The sequence below is a fragment of the Rhinatrema bivittatum genome, chromosome 5 (assembly GCF_901001135.1).
Source record: "Rhinatrema bivittatum chromosome 5, aRhiBiv1.1, whole genome shotgun sequence".
Classification (NCBI taxonomy): domain Eukaryota; kingdom Metazoa; phylum Chordata; class Amphibia; order Gymnophiona; family Rhinatrematidae; genus Rhinatrema; species Rhinatrema bivittatum.
In genome coordinates, this window is record NC_042619.1 from 304,485,505 (window position 1) to 304,505,812 (window position 20,308).

Genomic DNA, 20,308 nt, shown 5'->3' on the forward strand with positions numbered 1-20,308 from the left:
CCAATTGAAATATTTAAATATATTTTTTTTAAAATACAGAATTTATATTTAAAATGTTAAATCTTGGTAGGTCTCAAGGCTAGAACCGAGTGTGTCGTGAAGATTTGGGAATATGGAAGAAGCAACATAATGCATGTGACCTCTTTTGTTTGGTCTGCCTACCGAAGGATGTTTTGAAAGCGCTAGCAGCTAATGCTGTTTCTGCTTGCTACTATTTTCCTTTTCCCAATTATAGTTTTCAGACAATGATGGAGGGCAATCATATTGTTACATGTTCAACCAGAGCTTTTCTATTTATTTGTTTGCCTGATTTGCCTACAGGCTGCAGGGGCAAGCGCCCTTGATGGCAAATATTGTTCCACTTCCGTGGGAAATCTGTGTCGTAAGCGAGTTTTTATGAGTGGTTTTGACTTGGCTTGAAAAGTCTCTGTTTTTTTGCTGTGCCAGCTGTTCTCTAGCCTTTGCCAGCTGTGCAGGTGGCACATGGGGAGGTAGGTTCCTCAGGGAACTGTCAGCAGAGAGAGATAGGGCCCTGAGCCACAGTCTTGGAAATGTTACATTGCTGGGTAGACTGGATGGACCATTTGGGTCATTGACATTTACTGTGATACAATGTTGCAAGAAGTCTTGCATAGCTAAAAACACAAATATTCAGGGTTTTTTTTTTTTTTTTAAATTATAATCTGTCTTTGGTTTTCCCCCAATTTTATTCCCCCTCCCCTTCTCTAAAGCTCAGCTACTGCAGCCACAGCTATTTGACCAGGGTAACAAATTGTGACTCCTTCCGAGATCCTAAGCACTCCGGCCAACAGGTGCCATGTTGTCTGATTGCTGGGACCTCCCTCCATCCTGCGAGCTGTGAAGGCAGGCTCCATGGCATACACAGCTCCTCGTAACCAGAGGGGCCGGAGCTGAGGCGGCAACTGACCCAGAGCTGAATATTTGGTTTTAATTAACCCAGGAGAGTGAGAGTTTGCTCTGCTTGGATGGGACAAGGACACATGGCCAAAATGTTGTTCATTGGTATTTCAGTGGCCAGAAGACAGCCTCCCTACTCAATTGGTGCAGGCCACCAGTCGTTAGGCACAACCCCTCTTAGTCAATAGACAAGACTATTGCTTGCTGCTATAGGAAGCTTTTCAGCTGCTTGCCTGCCCACTCTGTTTTCTAAATAATTCTTTAAAAAGAGAAATGGAGCCTTTGCTCACATTCCTTGCACCACTCAACAAAAAATATTTACAAAGAATCTCCAAACAGGAAAAGGTAGAAGAACTTCAGCTGCACTGGAGTATTTTTAAAGCCCAGGGCAAGTTGGTTTGAGAGACGTGATGGGTAAAGAGAAGCACAGACAAGAAAGAGATTAATGCCTTTCCTTCCTGGCTCCCTGAGTTTGATCACTTGCGGGATGTGGGATCTCTGGTTGCTCAGTTTTAGTCTTGGCTTTGCTGTGCTCCTGGTTTGTCATGGCGCTGACCCTTTCTCAGCACAGGCAGCTGAGTGCTGCAGCCCTCCGTACATTCGTGCACCCATTCGTTTTGTCCAGGTCCATTCAGGGTTCAATCAAAACAGCCTATTAAACAGAGATATAGAAGAATATCCCCCCACGGCTATGATGAATTAAAAACACGTGTGTATGATCTTGTATCGCAAGGAGTTTTACAGATAAGCAATAGTTCCTGGGCATCGTCGGCTGTGATCATTAAAAAGAAAGATGGCTCCATTTGCTTTTATTTAGACTTTCGCAAGTTAAATCAGGAGACAAGAAAAGATGCTTATCCTCTGCCAAGAATTGACAAATCTTTGGATGCACCAAGTCAGGCAGCTCTCTTTTCGTCACTTGACCTAACATCAGGCTATTTCCAGGTGGCCATGGATCCCCAAGGACCAACCAAAGATGGCAGTCACCACCTCATTCAGGCTATTTGAGTGGCTCCAAATGCCATTTGGTCTTTGTAATGACCCAGCGATGTTTCAAAGGCTCATGAAGTAGGCCTTTAGTGACTACTTATTTGACATCTTCCTTCTTTGTATGGAGTTATGGAAATAAGCTCCTGGGAATTTTTGAGCATTTTTACGAAGCCTTATGGATTTGTCCAGATTAAATAGCTTAGATGGGAACTCGGGCATATGCTGCTACCTGCCACATTACTGAAAATTCCCACAATTATTTCAGAGAATGGTGTTGGTGTTGGGGGGGGGGGGGAGTTAGCTGATTTACACAGGCATATGGTGCAGCACGGTGGAAAACACAGAGTTAGGAGCTGTCGATGGAGGAGAAGAGACGAGCAGCTTGCCAGATGAATGGTACGGAGGGAGATAAAGAGAAGAGAGGTAACTTGTGGGTGAACAGGAGAAGCTTGAACTAAATGCAGAAGCAGATGGGAAGCCAATGTAGTGCCTTAAGAAGTGGGGGTTACATGGTTGTGGCATCATTGAAGGAAGATAGACACGGAGCTGAATTTTGAATAGATTGTAGCGGGAAGAGATCAGTTATGGGGAGTCCTGTGAGGAGCAGGTTGTAGTCGTTGGAGGTGATTACAGGGGATAAATGCTTTGGTAGTGTGCCAGAAAGGAAGGGACAGATTTTAGTGATGTTATAAAGGAGAAAATGACAGGTTTTAGAAGTGATTTGGATGTGTTTTTTTTATCATATCATATCATTTCCCTAGTGGGAAAGGGGGTAACTTTCCATTGAAACCTTCCAGCCCAGTCCATCTTTGTATAACATTGAGCAGGCTAATTTAAAGCAGTTATTCAACGCAGCCGGAAAAAAAAAAAAAAACCCACCACAAAGTGGATCATTTCATGGAAGTAAGAGCCCAGCTGTCCAGGCTTGGCTGAGGTTTTTTTTTTAATGGCTGATGGTCTTGATGAAAGGTCCAAATCTCCCTGATTGAAGGAATTAATCGCCTGCAGTAAAGTTTCTAGTCTCTGATAAAAGTTCAAGACACCTCCTTTAAAAGTCCAAGTCTCCCACAGGGTCTCCGTCTCGTTCATTAGAGCTCTGAGACTCCATCCTCCCATATATCTATCTCTTACTAGAGTTAGGCTGGCTATGGCCTTTGAACTGCTCTGTGCTGGGCTTGAAGTAACACCATGAGGCCAAGATTCAAAAAAAAGCTGACCTACTAAATGTAGGAATCTAAGATGCCTACTTTCAGCCAAACTTAGGGGGTCTAAGAGGCCCATATGAAAAGCAGTCTGGCCAGCTAACGAGCCGATACAGAAAAACCCGCGGGAGAGCCGGCAAGCGCCCGCTCTCCCGGCGCGCGCCCAGGCCACTCTCCTGGGCGTGCGATTCAGAAAAAAAAAAATGTAAATGAGGGCCCACGGTAAAAGGAGGCGCTAGGGACACGCGAACCCGCTGACAGGCATGGGTTTGGAAAATGGATGCCGGCAAAATAGAGCATCTGTCTTCCAACCCGCGGGCCATGGGCAGATTTTTAATTTAATTTTTTTTTTATTTTTGGGGCCTCCGACTTAATATCGCTATGATATTAAGTCAGAGGATGTACAGAAAAGCAGTTTTTTCTGCTTTTCTGAACACTTTCCTGGTGCCAGCCGAAATTAACTCCTGCTTTTGGCAGGCGTTACTTTCTGTATCACGCGGGAATGACTAATAGGCCCATCAACATGCATTTGCATGTTGCGGGCACTATTAGTTTCGGGGGGGTTGGCCGCACATTTTCCACGCGCTATTACCCCTTACTGTATAAGGGGTAAAAATAGCGCATCGAAACCGCGCGGCCAAACGGAGGCTAACAGTGCACTCAGCCTGAGTGCACTTTACTGCATCGGCCCATAAGTTTGGACAAACTGTAGGATTTGAATATCCTGCTGTGCCAACTGACTTATCAGGTAAGTTTTAAGCTGGACTAAAACTGTACCCAAATAAATCAGAGGTGTTCCAGGGGCATTCTGGCATAGGGCTAGCTTGTTAAGATAACTTAGCACTGATATTCAGTATTATCTGAATGAACACACCTCATCCCATACTCAGTCTTCTCACCCCCCTGAATCCCTCACTCCACTACTTCCTCCCACCCCACCTTCCCCCCTCCCTTCCCTCATCCCCCCCACCTCTATTCCTAAATTACCTTACCAACAAGTCCCTAATCCTAAATTTATTTTATCAACAACACATTCATGTACATATGTTATTTTCTATAACCTTTTGTTATATCCTATAACCTTTTGTTCCATGTACCACTGTTATAATATGTTATAATTGGGTTTTTTTTTTTGGTTACCATGTTATAATGTAAAATAGGGCGGACTACGCCCTATTCTCTTGGTTATCTGGAAACCGATGTGATATCTCGATTGAATGTCGGTATATAAAAGAAATAAATAAAATAATAATAATAATAATCTGGCTGACCCCTAGATTTATCAAAAAGTGTTAATAACACCAGAAAGCATACCCTGCAATAATCCCTATTTTTGAGAGAGAGTCTGTCTCTCTCGCTCTATCTGCAAGACCCTCATAGTAGTGAAGTATGTATAGCTCTATAGGAGGGCCATCTAATAGGTCAAGGTGAGGTGGTGGTGGTGGTTTAGGGTTTAGGGGCCAGTTTCACATGTAGAGTGAGATGTACAAATAGCACAGTACACTTGTGAAGATTTGACATCATTTGGATTGAGGAAAGTCAAACTAGGGTGAGAGAACATAGTAGAAATTTCACCTTTGTGAGACTTTCCTCACACCAAATGTCAAATCTTCACTAAGGTGCACTGTGCTACTCATACATCTCACTCTACATGTGAAACTGGCCCCTAAACCACCACCAACACCTCAACTCGACCTATTAGAAGGCCCTCCTATAGAGATATAGATAGGTGCACACAGTATGGCCCTCCCCAGAGGCTCTCGCTTCCCCCCCCCCCTCTTCTCCCAAGCCCAGAAATGGACAAAAATGCAATTTGAAAATTTTATCACGAATTGTGTTATGGCCATTTTGGGCATATTGCACAGCCTAACACCAGAAAAAAAGTGTTGAAACTGCGATAGCATGCATTATACTATTGCACGGTGTGATATTGCCCCTCATTTTACTAAATCCTGCCCAAACTCCTCCCTGATCCCGCCCCTCCAAAACATTTGCATTTGCGCCATGCGTTATGAACAGCAATGCCTGCGTTATGGCGTTAACGCGTTATCGTGTGCATTAACGCCATAATGCCTTTTGATGAATGACCCTGTAAGTTATTTGAATAAGTTTGGTCATTCTGGAGAGCATTTCTAAAGTTATCCAGATAATTTTGAATGGATAACTTGGACTTTATCCAAGTATATTAAACAGAACACATAACCATTCCACTGAATATATGAGTACATTTACCTGGGTAACTCTGTCCAGAAATCTTACCCACTCCCTGTGATGCTGAATATGGACCTCTAAATTTTCAGCTGAAAATTCACCTAAATTTATGTCTTCTATTTATTTGCCTAGATTTAAGATGCTTAGGGCCTGATTTACTAAGGCTTTTCTCCCATTCTGTGTCTATGGGGGAAATGCTTAGTAAGTGAGGCCCTACGTTAGGTACAGAGTGCTCAAAATCAGTGGTAAGCACTTAACTTATTTGCCTTCCCTAACTCTGCCCCTGTTAGTCATTCATTTTTAAGACCTGAAATTTAGGGGCTTAGGAAAACTAGGAGCCTAAATGTAGGCACTCGGCCCTAGTCAATTTTCAAAAGGGACAATTTAGGAGCCTAACTCCGAATGTTAAAAACCGAAACCCTTTGAAAAATGATCTCTGTATTATCACGTAGGCGTTTTTGTAGTGCCATTTTATTTTTTGAGATACTGCAGACATGATAAGGAAACATATCATAAAGAGGTGGTGTCTGCTCGTGTGTACCAAGGAGGATTTCTTTTTCTTTTTTTTTTTTTACAAGGGGAATTTCAACACATATTGGTCTGCTCCTGGCTCAGAGGGGGAAGACTTCCTAAAACTATGCTGGGGTATTAGGTCAGTACTGGCTCAGAGAGGGAGTGTCCCTAACACCTTGCTGGGACTGTGGGCCAGAGGGGAAAGTGTCCCCAGATAATACCAGGCTGGGACACTGGGTCAGTGGTGTCCCCTAACACCATGCTGGGAAATTTCCTTCATTCTAATTTGCAGGTCTAACATACAAAGTGCATCCACTTTGGGTAACCGTTATGTAGTTAAAAAGGCAGAGTACAAATGGAAAGAAAAGATGCCGTATGTTTTAGGTTTACCAACTGGCTCTATTATTTCAGGACAGGCTGATCCAGTCCTGCACACATGGACCTGATTTTCTTAGCTGCTGACAAATGCTCTCTCTCTCTCTTCTCTCCAGGGGGGCCTTCTCTGTGGTGCGACGCTGCGTAAAGCTGTGCACCGGGCACGAGTATGCTGCCAAGATCATCAACACCAAGAAGCTCTCGGCAAGAGGTAGGAGTGCTGGAGCTGCCCCAAAGGGGGTGACACCTCTGCTGACCTTGTTTTCCTTCCTGCAAATGGCCTTTGACAATGCACAGTTTTGTGAATGCCCCATACCTTACAGGGGGGATCTGTCATTTCCCTGACAATGAATAGAATTGCCTTTTCCTATGGCTGGAATGGACATATTGTATAAAGGAGACTTGTTATTTTCTAGATTTGTAAATATGGCGAACAAGTATTTTTAAATAATAATAAATAAATATAAGGATCTGCTATTTCCTCAGGCTGTAATGGATGTATAGTGCAAAGGAGACCTGCCCTTTTGAGAGCTGGTAGGTTTCAGGCACAAATACCAAGACCATCAAAGGAATAGTTAGCAGGTATGGTGCCTTTACAAGAGTAAACAAGATCTTCCTATTCCATTAGCTGTAAAGGAGACCTGTCTTTTCCGTTATCTGTAAACATTGTATAGTGTAAAGGAGACCTGCCTTTTACCTGTAGCAGACGTCAATTCCTCCAGCTGTACCACCACCATCATAAAACGAGAAGCTTGGGAGTGGGTGGTGGCGTGGATTACAAACTGGATGACTGGCAGAAGATAGTGTGTAATAGTAAATGGAGCCTACTCTGAAGAGAGAATGGTGTTAAGTGGAGTGCCACAGGGATCGGTTTTGGGACCGATTCTGTTCAATCTCTTTGTGAGCAACATTGCGGAAGGGATAGAAGGTAAATTTTGTCTATTTGCGGATAATATTAAGATGTGCAACAGGACACGCCTGAAGGAGTGGACAGAATGAAAAGCGATTTAAGAAAGCTTGAAGAATGGTCAAAGATTTGGCCCCTGGGATTCAATGCCAAGAAGTGCAAAGTCATGCACCTGGGGTGCTGTAATCCAAAAGAGCTTTATGCAGGGCTTAATTTGTGGGGGAACGGGGTGGAACGCAGTCTGGCACTTCTTTTTAGGCTTTAGAGGCAGAGCAGCAGGGGTGTTCTGCTCCAACCCTTCCCCTCCAGGCAGCCTGCAGGGAAGAGGAATAGAGGGAGTGAGTCTGGAGTAAACAGAGCAGCACCTCTCATCCTGTGGTCTCCCAACCTCACCCCTCACCCACTGGGGGATTCATGGGGGTCTGAGGATGGATGATCAGGATTCCCAGGGTAAAGAGGAGGAGGAGATTAGAAAGAAAGGGGACAATTCTCTCTACACGCCTTCTCCTCCTTACCCCAGTTATCCTCCAACTTCAGTTCCCACCAGTGCTGAACCCCCAGCTGTCCTTCACCTACCAGTGCTCATCAAGAGTGTGAAGAGTGCATGTGTGTGTGTGTGTGCGTGTGTGTTTTGGAGACGGTTTTCACATCCAGCCCTAGTCCTGCCCCTTTGCACCAGTCAAACCTGGCTCTAGCCCTGCTCCACCTTAGCTCCCGCCCTGGCTGTATGTGATGGGGGTGAAAGACTAATGTGCATGGATGGGAGAGGGACCTCGGGGTGATAGTGTCTGCCGATCTAAGGTGGCAAAGCAATGTGGCAAGGCGATAGCTAAGGCCAGAAGAATGCTGGGCTGCACAGAGCGAGGAATAACCAGTAGGAAAATGGAGGTGGTGATTCCCTCGTATAATCTCATCTGTATCACACAAATGGAGGGAATCGAGAGAAGGACGAGCAAAATGGTGTGAGGTCTGTATAGGAAGACGTATGAGAAAGGCTGTAGGATCTGAATTATGTACACCCTGGAAAGGAGGAAGTGCAGGGAGAGATGTGATACAGGCCTTCAGATACCCGAAAGATTTTAATGAAACATGAACATCAAACCTTTTCTGTTGGCAAGGAATCTGTAGAACTAGGGATCATGAAATGAAATTCCAGGGGCGATGACTCCGAACCAAAATCAGGAAATATTTCTTCACAGAGAGGATGGTGGATGCCTGCAATGCCGTTCCAGAAGAGGAGGTGAGGACAAAACCAGTAACCGAATTCAAAAGATCATGAGATAAACACTGCGGATCCCTAAAGGCTGGAGTTTGGAAGTGAAGGAAAAGGTGCATGGTGCATGGCGAGTCAGTTAGTTCCCTTAACAGAAGGCATGGGAGTTACTGTCCTTAACCAATTAGCCTTGATGTTTTTGAGGCAACTGCAACAACGCTCTCTTCTTTGGCAGGGGGTGGGAGGGCAGAGGAATTGGATTCAGACGAAAGCCAACTCTGAGCCCCAACTTTGAACCGATGATTTCAATGTGTTATCCACTATGACACCTAGATCTCTTTCTTGGGTTGTAGCACCTAATATGGAACCTAACATTGTGTAACTATAGCATGGGTTATTTTTCCCTATATGCATCACCTTGCACTTATCCACATTAAATTTCATCTGCCATTTCGATGCCCAATTTTCCAGTCTCACAAGGTCTTCCTGCAATTTATCACAATCTGCTTGTGATTTAACTACTCTGAACAATTTTGTGTCATCTGCAAATTTGATTGCCTGGACCATTTGGGCTTTTGCTGCCTTCATTCCTGTTTTATTATGTATGAGTCATTCTAAAACCATCTCAGTCTTCCAGGAGTCAGGGCCACCTCCCACAAACATCAAAACACCCAACAGATAAGTTCTTGCTCTAATTTAGTTTAAAAAATCTTTAAAAGATATGGCAGATTGATGAGGAAATGTTACAAGGTGATAAGAAACTGGAATACATCATCAGACTTGACCTTTATTTATAAAATATAATTGAAAACACTTTTATAACAAAATATTTATTTAAAAGGAAATCCCCTACAAAATATGACAAAAATGTGGGGGGAAAAACCCCACTTTATACATAAAAACTGGCCTGCTTTGAGGATAATGTTAGGAATTATTAGGAAGGGAAATGGTTAATAAAATGGAAAATGTCATAATGCCTCTATATCGCTCCATGGTGAGACCGCACCTTGAATACTGTGTACAATTCTGGTCGCCGCATCTCAAAAAAGATATAGTTGCGATGGAGAAGGTACAGAGAAGGGCAACCAAAATGATAAAGGGAATGGAACAGCTGCCCTATGAGGAAAGGCTGAAGAGGTTAGGGCTGTTCAGCTTGGAGAGGAGACAGCTGAGGGGGGATATGATAGAGGTCTTTAAGATCATGAGAGGTCTTGAACGAGTAGATGTGAATTGGTTATTTACACTTTCGGATAATAGAAGGACTAGGGGGTATTCCATGAAGTTAGCAAGTAGCACATTTAAGACTAATCGGAGAAAATTCTTTTTCACACAATGCACAATAAAGCTCTGGAATTTGTTGCCAGAGGATGTGGTTAGTGCAGTTAGTGTAGCTGGGTTCAAAAAAAGGTTTGGATAAGTTCTTGGAGGAGAAGTCCATTAACGGCTATTAATCAAGTTTACTTAGAGAATAGCCACTGCTATTAATTGCATCAGTAGCATGGGATCTTCTTGGTGTTTGGGTACTTGCCAGGTTCTTATGGCCTGGATTGGCCACTGTTGGAAACAGGATGCTGGGCTTGATGGAACCTTGGTCTGACCCAGCATGGCAATTTCTTATGTTTATAGGTTATTAAAAATCAGAGGTTTGATAACCACAAACATCTTCCATCCTACAACAAATGCTGTCTTACCGTTACCATTCACCCAAACTTTGCCGGACTTCCATCTCCAAAATGTGACAGGAATGATTACCTCTCTGAATTTTATCAGACTCCTGGGAGTCAAAGCAAAGCTACACATGGATCGAGTGCCATATTATAACATAGTTTGCATTTGTGGAAGGCCATCTTGTGAGGAACCAGAGGTGGTGAACTGAGCTCTGTGTCAAGAAGACTGCAAGGAGGGCTCAGCTGTATTGTTCCATGGAAAACCTGGGAGGGAGGGTATTGTAAAGGAGAAAGGCCCCAGAGAGTTGTAAATGAAGGATCATGGTGCTGTGGTTCCTGTTGAGCTGGAAGCCCAAAGAAGCATGAAGAAATTGCTAGGCCAAACATTTAAAAATCCCTACAAAAACAAAAGTTCAGATATTGGATTTCTCAATCACTCTGTATGACCCTGAGCTCCCCACTTTAGCTCCCTGTGCCTCAGTCACTGACTCTCTGTGTGACCCTGAGCTCCTCACTTTATCTCCCTGTGCCTCAGTCACTCTCTGTATGACCCTGAGCTCCCCACTTTAGCTCCCTGTGCCTCAGTCACTGACTCTCTGTGTGACCCTGAGCTCCTCACTTTATCTCCCTGTGCCTCAGTCTCTGACTCTCTGTCTGACCCTGAGCTCCTCCCTTTATCTCCCTGTGCCTCAGTCACTGACTCTCTGTGTGACCCTAAGCTTCTCACTTTATCTCCCTGTGCCTCAGTCAATGACTCTCTGTGTGACCCTGAGTTCCTCACCTTCTCTTCCTGTGTCTCAGTCACTGACTCTCTGTGTGACCCTGATCTCCTCACTTTATCTCCCTGTGCCTCAGTCACTGACTCTGTGTGACCCTGAGCTCCTCACTTTATCTCCCTGTGCCTCAGTCTCTGACTCTCTGTCTGACCCTGAGCTCCTCCCTTTATCTCCCTGTGCCTCAGTCACTGACTCTCTGTGTGACCCTAAGCTTCTTACTTTATCTCCCTGTTCCTCAGTCACTGACTTTCTGTGTAACCCTAAGCTTCTCACTTTATCTCCCTGTGCCTCAGTCTCTGACTCTCTGTATGACCCTGAGCTCCTCACTTTATCTCTCTGTTCCTCAGTCACTGACTTTCTGTGTAACCCTAAGCTTCTCACTTTATCTCCCTGTGCCTCAGTCAATGACTCTCTGTGTGACCCTGAGTTCCTCACCTTCTCTTCCTGTGTCTCAGTCACTGACTCTCTGTGTGACCCTGATCTCCTCACTTTATCTCCCTGTGCCTCAGTCACTGACTCTGTGTGACCCTGAGCTCCTCACTTTATCTCCCTATGCCTCAGTCACTGACTGTGTGACCCTGATCTCCTCACTTTATCTCCCTATGCCTCAGTCACTGACTCTGTGTGACCCTGAGCTCTTCACTTTATCTCCCTGTGCCTCAGTCTCTGACTCTCTGTCTGACCCTGAGCTCCTCCCTTTATCTCCCTGTGCCTCAGTCACTGACTCTCTGTGTGACCCTAAGCTTCTTACTTTATCTCCCTGTTCCTCGGTCACTGACTTTCTGTGTAACCCTAAGCTTCTCACTCTATCTCCCTGTGCCTCAGTCTCTGACTCTCTGTGTGACCCTAAGCTTCTTACTTTATCTCCCTGTTCCTCGGTCACTGACTTTCTGTGTAACCCTAAGCTTCTCACTTTATCTCCCTGTGCCTCAGTCAATGACTCTCTGTGTGACCCTGAGCTCCTCACCTTCTCTTCCTGTGTCTCAGTCACTGACTCTCTGTGTGACCCTGATCTCCTCACTTTATCTCCCTGTGCCTCAGTTATTGACTCTGCGTGACCCTCAGCTCCTCACTTTATTTCCCTGTGCCTCAGCCACTGACTCTCTGTGTGACCCTGAGCTCCTCACTTTCTCTTCCTGTGTCTCAGTCACTGACTCTCTGTGTGACCCTGAGCTCCTCACCTTCTCTTCCTGTGTCTCAGTCACTGACTCTCTGTGTGACCCTGATCTCCTCACTTTATCTCCCTGTTCCTCAGTCACTGACTTTCTGTGTAACCCTAAGCTCCTCACTTTATCTCTCTGTGCCTCAGTCACTGACTCTCTGTGTGACCCTAAGCTCCTCACTTTATCTCTCTGTGCCTCAGTCACTGACTCTCTGTGTGACCCTAAGCTTCTCACTTTATCTCCCTGTGCCTCAGTCACTGACTCTCTGTGTGACCCTGAGCTCCTCACTTTATCTCCCTGTTCCTCAGTCACTGACTTTCTGTGTAACCCTAAGCTCCTCACTTTATCTCCCTGTGCCTCAGTCACTGACTCTCTGTGTGACCCTAAGCTCCTCACTTTATCTCTCTGTGCCTCAGTCACTGACTCTCTGTGTGACCCTAAGCTTCTCACTTTATCTCCCTGTGCCTCAGTCACTGACTCTCTGTGTGACCCTGAGCTCCTCACTTTATCTCCCTGTTCCTCAGTCACTGACTTTCTGTGTAACCCTAAGCTCCTCACTTTATCTCCCTGTGCCTCAGTCACTGACTCTCTGTGTGACCCTAAGCTCCTCACTTTATCTCCCTGTTCCTCAGTCACTGACTTTCTGTGTAACCCTAAGCTCCTCACTTTATCTCTCTGTGCCTCAGTCACTGACTCTCTGTGTGACCCTAAGCTCCTCACTTTATCTCTCTGTGCCTCAGTCACTGACTCTCTGTGTGACCCTAAGCTTCTCACTTTATCTCCCTGTGCCTCAGTCACTGACTCTCTGTGTGACCCTGAGCTCCTCACTTTATCTCCCTGTTCCTCAGTCACTGACTTTCTGTGTAACCCTAAGCTCCTCACTTTATCTCCCTGTGCCTCAGTCACTGACTCTCTGTGTGACCCTAAGCTCCTCACTTTATCTCTCTGTGCCTCAGTCACTGACTCTCTGTGTGACCCTAAGCTTCTCACTTTATCTCCCTGTGCCTCAGTCTCTGACTCTATGTGTGACCCTGTGACTCAGTGCTCTGCTAGTCTCCATGCTTAGCCCTGCCCTTTCAGTGCTGGGTTTGTGATTTCCAGTGCAGTTCAGTGGAAGGAAAGCAAAGACTGTCTTTGTGGCTGTGAGGTAAAAGGTTGGAGGTTTTAGGCCAGATTTTAAGGATCTATCCTGCTTTATGCCTTTTTTCCCCATCATCTGGACTTGGTGTGGATGAAAGCGCACACATTGTAAGTCAGTGGTTGTGCATGTACTCCTTTGAGTTTGAGCCACAAAGGCAACAGCCAGATGAGCCCAGAGATACTGCTGAGCAGAGGCAGATTGCCCCTGAGCAGCCTGCAGTAGGATGAAGTTGCTGAATGAGTTTATTATTTTGTCTAAACCCTGTGTGGGCAGCAGTTAGGCTGGAGGTTCTGGCTGCGATTATTAGTAAGTGCTGGAGGTCAAGCTCTTTACCCTGATTTAGAGTTCTGATCTGAGGTCAGTAGGTTGTTATTCTTTGTAATCTGAGCTGAGGTGGTTATTCTCTGTGACTTGGGTCAGGGTTATGAGGTAGAGAGGGCCTTGTTCTTTAGAATAGGTTAGACCAGTAATTTTTCAAGTTTATTTTTTCCCCTTTGAATCGCAGTAACAGGTTGTCACAAACTCTGAGATCCCACTATGCGGCCCCACTCTCTCTAGATCATGTGGTCTTCACTGACTGATACTTGGATATAGAGGTCTGATAGTTCAAATGGAGCAGACTGAACTTTGAGAAGGACATCTCCAGGCAGGAAGCCTCAGCACCTTACAGCCCGAATTTTGCATGTAACTTTTTATTCCTTTAGCATGGCTCCAGACTCCTGGGGATCTGTAGATTGGTCTGAGGAGGACAAAGGAGGATACTGGGAACTGGACCACTGAAGAAGATTAGTCAGATTGCCTACAGTTCCTCTGTCGCTTTCATTTCCTGTGTAATATGAATTCTTCGTTTTCTTCAAGACTTGTGGCGTGAGGAAGCTGGAAATTCTACCTGTTGGAATGGGAAGAGAAAGCTGGCCTGTGCATGCCGCCTGCTCTGTCATGCTGGCTCTGAGTTCGTGCACTCCATGGCCTCACGGTATTGCCATGGATGTGCTAAGCAGGCTCCTCTCTGGTGACCTTGCAGCCCTTTTCTCATCCAGAATCCTCCCTCACAGCCACTCTCTCTCTCATGCACACCTGGATAAGCGTAATATTGTAAATCCTATGAACCCATCATGATGAGTTCTATTCCCAGCCTGGCCTCCTGCCTCGGGCTGGGGGGTGCTATTGTAGTATCCATGCATGTTTTGAAGGAGGGAGTGGTCAAATTGTGTTTACTTTTCTTATTCATACAGCACCGACAGATACTGTAAATATACAGGGAATAATCTAATAGTCCCAAGGTTTAGCATTGTGAGCCATCCTAGCTTTTATTTTTTGGCTTACGTAGCCAAAACTGAACAGGTAAGAAGCTCTAAGCTATATCCTTGCCAGTTAAAAAAACAAACAAACACCCTTCAAGTGTGGCAAGATTGTACAGCAGGATATAGAGTGGCAGATCCCTCTCCCACACTCTCTATTACATTGCTTTGGAGACAGGAAGGACACTGGGAACTTCCCTTGATGGGGTAGTGGTACTGGGGAGAGCAGAAGATTCCCTTGGGGATTGGAGATGAGGGTGAGATGGGGGGCCATGGCACTTGGAGGTGCCGGAGGAGGGTGAGGCACCAGGCACATCCTTTGAACATAGAAACATAGAAATGACGGCAGAAAAGGACCAAATGGTCCATCCAGTCTGCCCAGCAAGTTTATGGTAGCATCAAAAGTATCAGGCGTATTGGTTATGGGTGGTAACAGCTGCATCAGCAAGTTACCCCATTCTTATTTGTTTTCCCAGACCGTAACATTTAGTGTCCTTGTTGGTTGCTGTCTGAATCTAATTCCCCCTTTCCCCCCCCGCCTACCATTAAAGCAGAAGGCAATATTGGAGCAGAGAGCAATATTGGAGTTATATCAACAGTATGAAGGCTTATTGGTTAAGAATAGTAACCGCCACACCAGCAAGTTACCCCCATGCACTTTTTTCTTTATTTCCATCCTTTAGCCTTTAGGGATCACTGGGTGCTTCCATGGGTGAGGAGCTGTCATTTCATTTCCTAGATGTCCTCTTGATTTTCAGTTTCCCGTTCAGCTGTAACCTCTTAGTACCTCCACTCTCTCACAATCCTCCTTCCTCATCAAGTAGCCACTCGGGGCCTAGCTACCAAGATCAGCTCTCTGCAGGGAGGGAGGGTGGCATGCACACTTTTTTGACAGTAACATTCATGGGCTAGAGGGCCTCATTATCCCTCTCACACCTCCTCTCCCCTCACTATGAGGGCCAGTGTCACAGTGACCTCCAGGGATATAAAGACAAAACCAGGCCACTACTTTGACTTTGCAAGATCCTAGTATCGTTAGCAAAAGGTGCCACTCAATCCCTGCCTCAGCCCATGTCCTTCCAAGAAAGCTCCCAACATCACTTCCCCACCCAATGCACTGCCATTCAACTGACATGCCCATGGCCATCCTGCCTTCCCCTAGGGAATCACCCAATCTTTCCAGGAAGGGGACCTATGAGACTATATATTGGGGCAACAGCCACGCTAGTATTGGTATGTATTTAGATTATTAAAAAGCTCTGTGGTTAGACATGGGAAGGGACTTGTTCTGGGGGGTGAAGCAAGTGTGGGATCTTGTATGCTTATCTACCCAAGCTGTTTGAGTAAAAATGAGATGACAAAAAACCCCCCCACTGTGCTGGATGGAAGAGGTATCATGCAAGCAATCATGCTCTTATGGCTGGCAATATAAACAGGAAGAACTGGGCAGACTGGATGGGCTGATTGGTCTTTCTCTACCATCATCTACTATATTACATTCGCCTTTCAATGACTGGGAAGTGATTGGTTGCAGAACCATTTGCTGTAGATGTGATGAGAAATATCAGCCACTCCATATGGGTGTGGGAAGAGGAGCCCCTTGACCATTCTCTTCTTGTGATGATGAGTGTTTTCCACTCCCCATGGGGGTGTGGAGAGGTGCTCCTTGCAGTACTGTGATGGGGAGAACTCTCTGTGGATGTGGGAGAGGGGAGCTCCTTTGGGAGCTGTGATAGGTTGTGTTCCCCTTGGGTATGGGGAGAAGAGCCCTTTTGGGTGCTCTGATGAGGAGTGTTATGGGTTCTGTGATGTGGGTATTTCCTATGGACGTGGTAAGATGGGCCCTTTTGGGTGCTGTGATGTGTTCCCCTCTCCCCCCTGGGGGAGAAGCCCCATGGATTACTCTGATGGGGAGTGCTCCTGTGGGGGAGGGGAAAGGAGCCCATTGGGATGCTGTGATGGGTCATCTTCCCTGTGGTGTAGAGGGAGGAGCCTCATGAAGTGCTGTGATGACAAGAAGTGGGTGCTGTCATGTGAACTTGGGAAGTGCTCACAATGTATTGGGAAAAGAGCATCTTTTTGGCTGCGATGGGGCAGGGTCCTTGTGGAGAATGGGAGTGGAACATTTCTGGGATAGGAAGATTTGTGTTTTGGGATGTTACGATGGGACTACTACTTGCAGGTGTTTGTAGAGGTGCCACTTTGGTAGGGGTGTGCATTCGGATTGACCGCATTAGTAAAACGCAACTCATATTTTTTTTTTACTTAAAAAATTGATTCGACATAAACGATCGGATTTCCCACATATCGAACATAGATATGTTCGATATGTGGGAAATCGCGATTGTTGAGCCAAAATAAAAATTTAAACCCCCTCACCCTCCTTAATCCCCCCCCCAGACTTACCACAACTCCCTGGTGATGGAGCGAGGAGTGAGGACGCCATTTCTGCAATCCTTGGCGAGAAGCATGTGACGTCGGCGGCACGTCGAGTGACGCCGGCGTCACGTGATTCCCGGCTCGTTCGCGCCGGACGGCTCGTTCGACCCAAAAAGAACTTTTGGCCAGCTTGGGGGGTCAGGAGGCCCCCCCAAGCTGGCCAAAAGTTCTTTTTGGGCCGAACGAGCCGTCCGGCGCGAACGAGCCGGGAATCACGTGGCGCCGCGTCACTCAGACGCGGCGTCACGTGATTCCCGGCAAGTTCGCGCCGGACGGCTCGTTCGGCCCAAAAAGAACTTTTGGCCAGCTTGGGGGGGTCAGGAGGCCCCCCCAAGCTGGCCAAAAGTTCTTTTTGGGCCGAACGAGCCGTCCGGCGCGAACGAGCCGGGAATCACGTGACGCCGACGTCACTCGACGTGCCGCCGACGTCACATGCTTCTCGCCAAGGATTGCAGAAATGGCGTCCTCACTCCTCGCTCCATCACCAGGGAGTTGTGGTAAGTCTGGGGGGGGGGATTAAGGAGGGTGAGGGGGTTTAAATTTTTTTTTTGCACATATGTACATATACCCAACTCATTGGATTTTTTTTATGTCCATATTGGCCGCAAGTGGGACCCCCTTTCGGACATAAAAAATATGAACATAAAATTTTGCTCTGCACATCCCTACACTTTGGTGCTGTTCACTCTGGGCGTGGGGGAAAGAAAATCAGTTGGGTGCTTTGCTGGGGCATATCCCTATGGGTGTGCAAAGTCCATATGGGTGCAGTGATGATAAGTGTGGGGAGAGGAAATCCTTTGGGTGCTCTGATAGGGACTGTTCCCTGTGAGTGTAGGAGAGGAATCCCAGTGGAGGTGGGGAGAAAAAAACTTTTGGATGCTGTGATGGAGAATGTTCCCTGCAGGTGTGGGGAGAGGAACTCCTGTAAGTGCTGTGATGGGAGTCCTTGTTATGGGTATGGGGAGATGAGTGTTTTTAAGTGCCATGATGGGGAGTGCCTGTTGTAGGTGTGGAGAGGAGCCCTTTGGAATTCCATGAAGGGGCATGATCCCTGTGGGTGAGGGGAGAGGAGAGGAGCCTTTTTGGGTGCTGTGATGAGGCATGTCTGCTGTGGGTTTGTGGAGAGAAAACCCTTTCGGTGCTGTGATGGGGGGGGGGGGGTGGGCTTGTAGGTACTGTGATGGGGCGTGTTCCCTGTGGATGTTGCGCTGGAGCAGGTTCCCTATGGTTGTGGGGGAGACGAGCCCCTGTCAGCACTGTGATGAGTGCTGCTGGTGGTTTGTGGGTGACGGAGCCCCCGTGAGTGCTGCGATTGGGTGTGTTCTCCATGGCAACCAGGAGCAGAGCGCCTGCGAGTGCGGTGACGCCACCCGCATGCCTCCCTCTGCCTTGACATCCTGCGCCGCTGGGGTTAACGGAGGATGTTCGGAGTATCTGCATTGCAGAGAGAAGAGCGCATGCTCTAAGCCCCCTGCCAGCTCGCGCAGGTGCCGCCCAGCTCCTGGCAAAATCTTGCCCCTCCCCCCCCCCCCCCACCGCGATTGGTCGCAGCCTTCTGCCAGTTCCTCTCTTAGACGCTCTTCGTTCAGGGCTCGGGCTGGCTGCAGACGGCTGATGGGTTTTCAATGTGATTAAAGAGAGGCAGCCGCTTCTCCGGTTTCAGGCTAATAAGCCCAAGCTATTGTGTAATGCTTGACCTGCAGTGACCCTGGCAGCGAAGTTTTAGTCGCCCGCGCCTGCTGGTGGCCAGCGGTTTAAGGATGAAAGGGAGGGTGGGCTGTGGGCTGGCAAGGCGCGTCGGCCGTCATAGACGGCGGATTTAGGGAATCTTTGGTTCGTGCACTGACGGTAAAATCTGAATTTTCCTTCTTGCTCTGCGAGAGCTTTCGTGCAGTCCAGTCTGCAGTGGCGAGCCCATGACTCTGAAGCCGTTTCACCGGAAGGCACCGAGTAAACCCAGGCTGCGATTAATGGAGAAAATGTTCAAAGGGATCTTGCCAGCTAATCCTGTGAACCTTGCACCCGGCCGACCTGCTAAATATAATTTCTATAGCCTATATTTAGCTGCTTTTAACGGAGGCATTTCCGCGGGAAATTTTTAGGTTGGTGGGAAGGGGATTAAACTACACATTCCCGAACTCCAGCCGAACTAATAATAGGGGCATAGGCACCAGCTCCATGGGTGCTTGAGTGCCCCCAGTATTGAAGAATCTCCTTAACTGTGGCCAGAGAGGGAGCATTTTTTAAAATAATTTTTATTCTGCAAGACTGCCTTGCAGAATACAAATTTAGAAGAGCAGTATGCAGAAGGCAGTATAGTGTAATAGCCTGCAAACAATATGACACTGGATAAAACCACTGTGAGTTGCAAGACTGCAGTTTTCAATATAGAACAGAAAGAAGCCAAACCAATCAATCATTTTGAAAAGTTGGCTTGCTTGTATGAGCCGGAGCAAAGTTTCTCTTTGAAATTTAGCCCATCCTTTGCAGCTAGGCAGCTTACTCAAAAGTTGTCCCCAATAGCATCTTCCTTCTTTCTGCAGGTTTTTTCAGGTTACCCTTGGCTCTTTATACCTCACATTGGGGACAATGCATTATTTGTGCGCAGAAAATGGGCACTCAGTGTTGAGTGCCCGTTTTCCTAATGTGCGCCCAGCCACCTCTCCTGGGAAAGTGATCCAATATTTAAATTAGGGGTCATGCAAAAAAGGAGTGCTAGGGAAAATTTGTGCAACCCTAGTGCCTCCTCAGCATCGGGCAATGGCATACAGGAGAGGTGGCTGTCAAGTGGGTTGGGAAAATAGATGCTCAATCTATGATTCTCAGTCTACGGCCTGGACCATGTATCTTGTGTGTGTCTATTGGGCATCCAGAATTTATTTTTTCAAAAACTTTTTTTTTTTTAACTATGTCTGTTTTATTTAATTCCTCCTACTTTGTATCGCTGTGATACTATTAGGAGGAATAACAGAAAGCAGGATTATTCTTTTTTTTTCAATGCACCCTTGAGCATGGCATACCTTTATGCCAGCCCCGGGCTGGCGTAAAATTTGCCACATTGCAAGGGCACACTGGCCACACGGGAGATTTTTTGCATCACGGGGATTAGCTAATAACCTCATCTACATGGAATTTACATGTGATGAGCTCTGTTAGCTACGCTGTGATTTGGATGCACTAATCCCCATATTGCATTGGGGCTTATGGACGTGCGTCCAATCGTGTGTTAAACTGTGCGCTAGCCGCTGCGCACGGTATTGCATCATTCCTATTGCTCTCTCTACTTCCTCACCACCTGTGCTGCACCCTATTTATCTGTCACCAGCCTTTTCTTGCTTTCAAACCTTTCTTTTCCCCATCTCGTCTTATTATATTGTGATTACTGTATTTTGGGACTATTTCTTTTTTCAGTAACACTGATAGTGTACTCAGATACTGTACAAGACACACAGATAGGTCATTACAGGGATTCAATGAATGCTTAACACAAAT

At 46.5% G+C, this 20,308-nt stretch overlaps 1 protein-coding gene across 7 annotated transcripts in view; it reads left to right on the top strand.

Annotated features, from left to right (window-relative positions):
* CAMK2B (calcium/calmodulin dependent protein kinase II beta) overlaps positions 1–20,308 on the top strand; it is an 858,678-nt gene that overhangs the window by 35,451 nt on the left and 802,919 nt on the right. For all 7 annotated transcript variants that reach the window (XM_029604232.1, XM_029604231.1, XM_029604230.1 and 4 more), the window contains exon 2: positions 6,326–6,420. In XM_029604232.1, the coding sequence (XP_029460092.1) occupies positions 6,326–6,420 (95 nt within the window). The remainder of the gene's footprint in view (positions 1–6,325; positions 6,421–20,308) is intronic.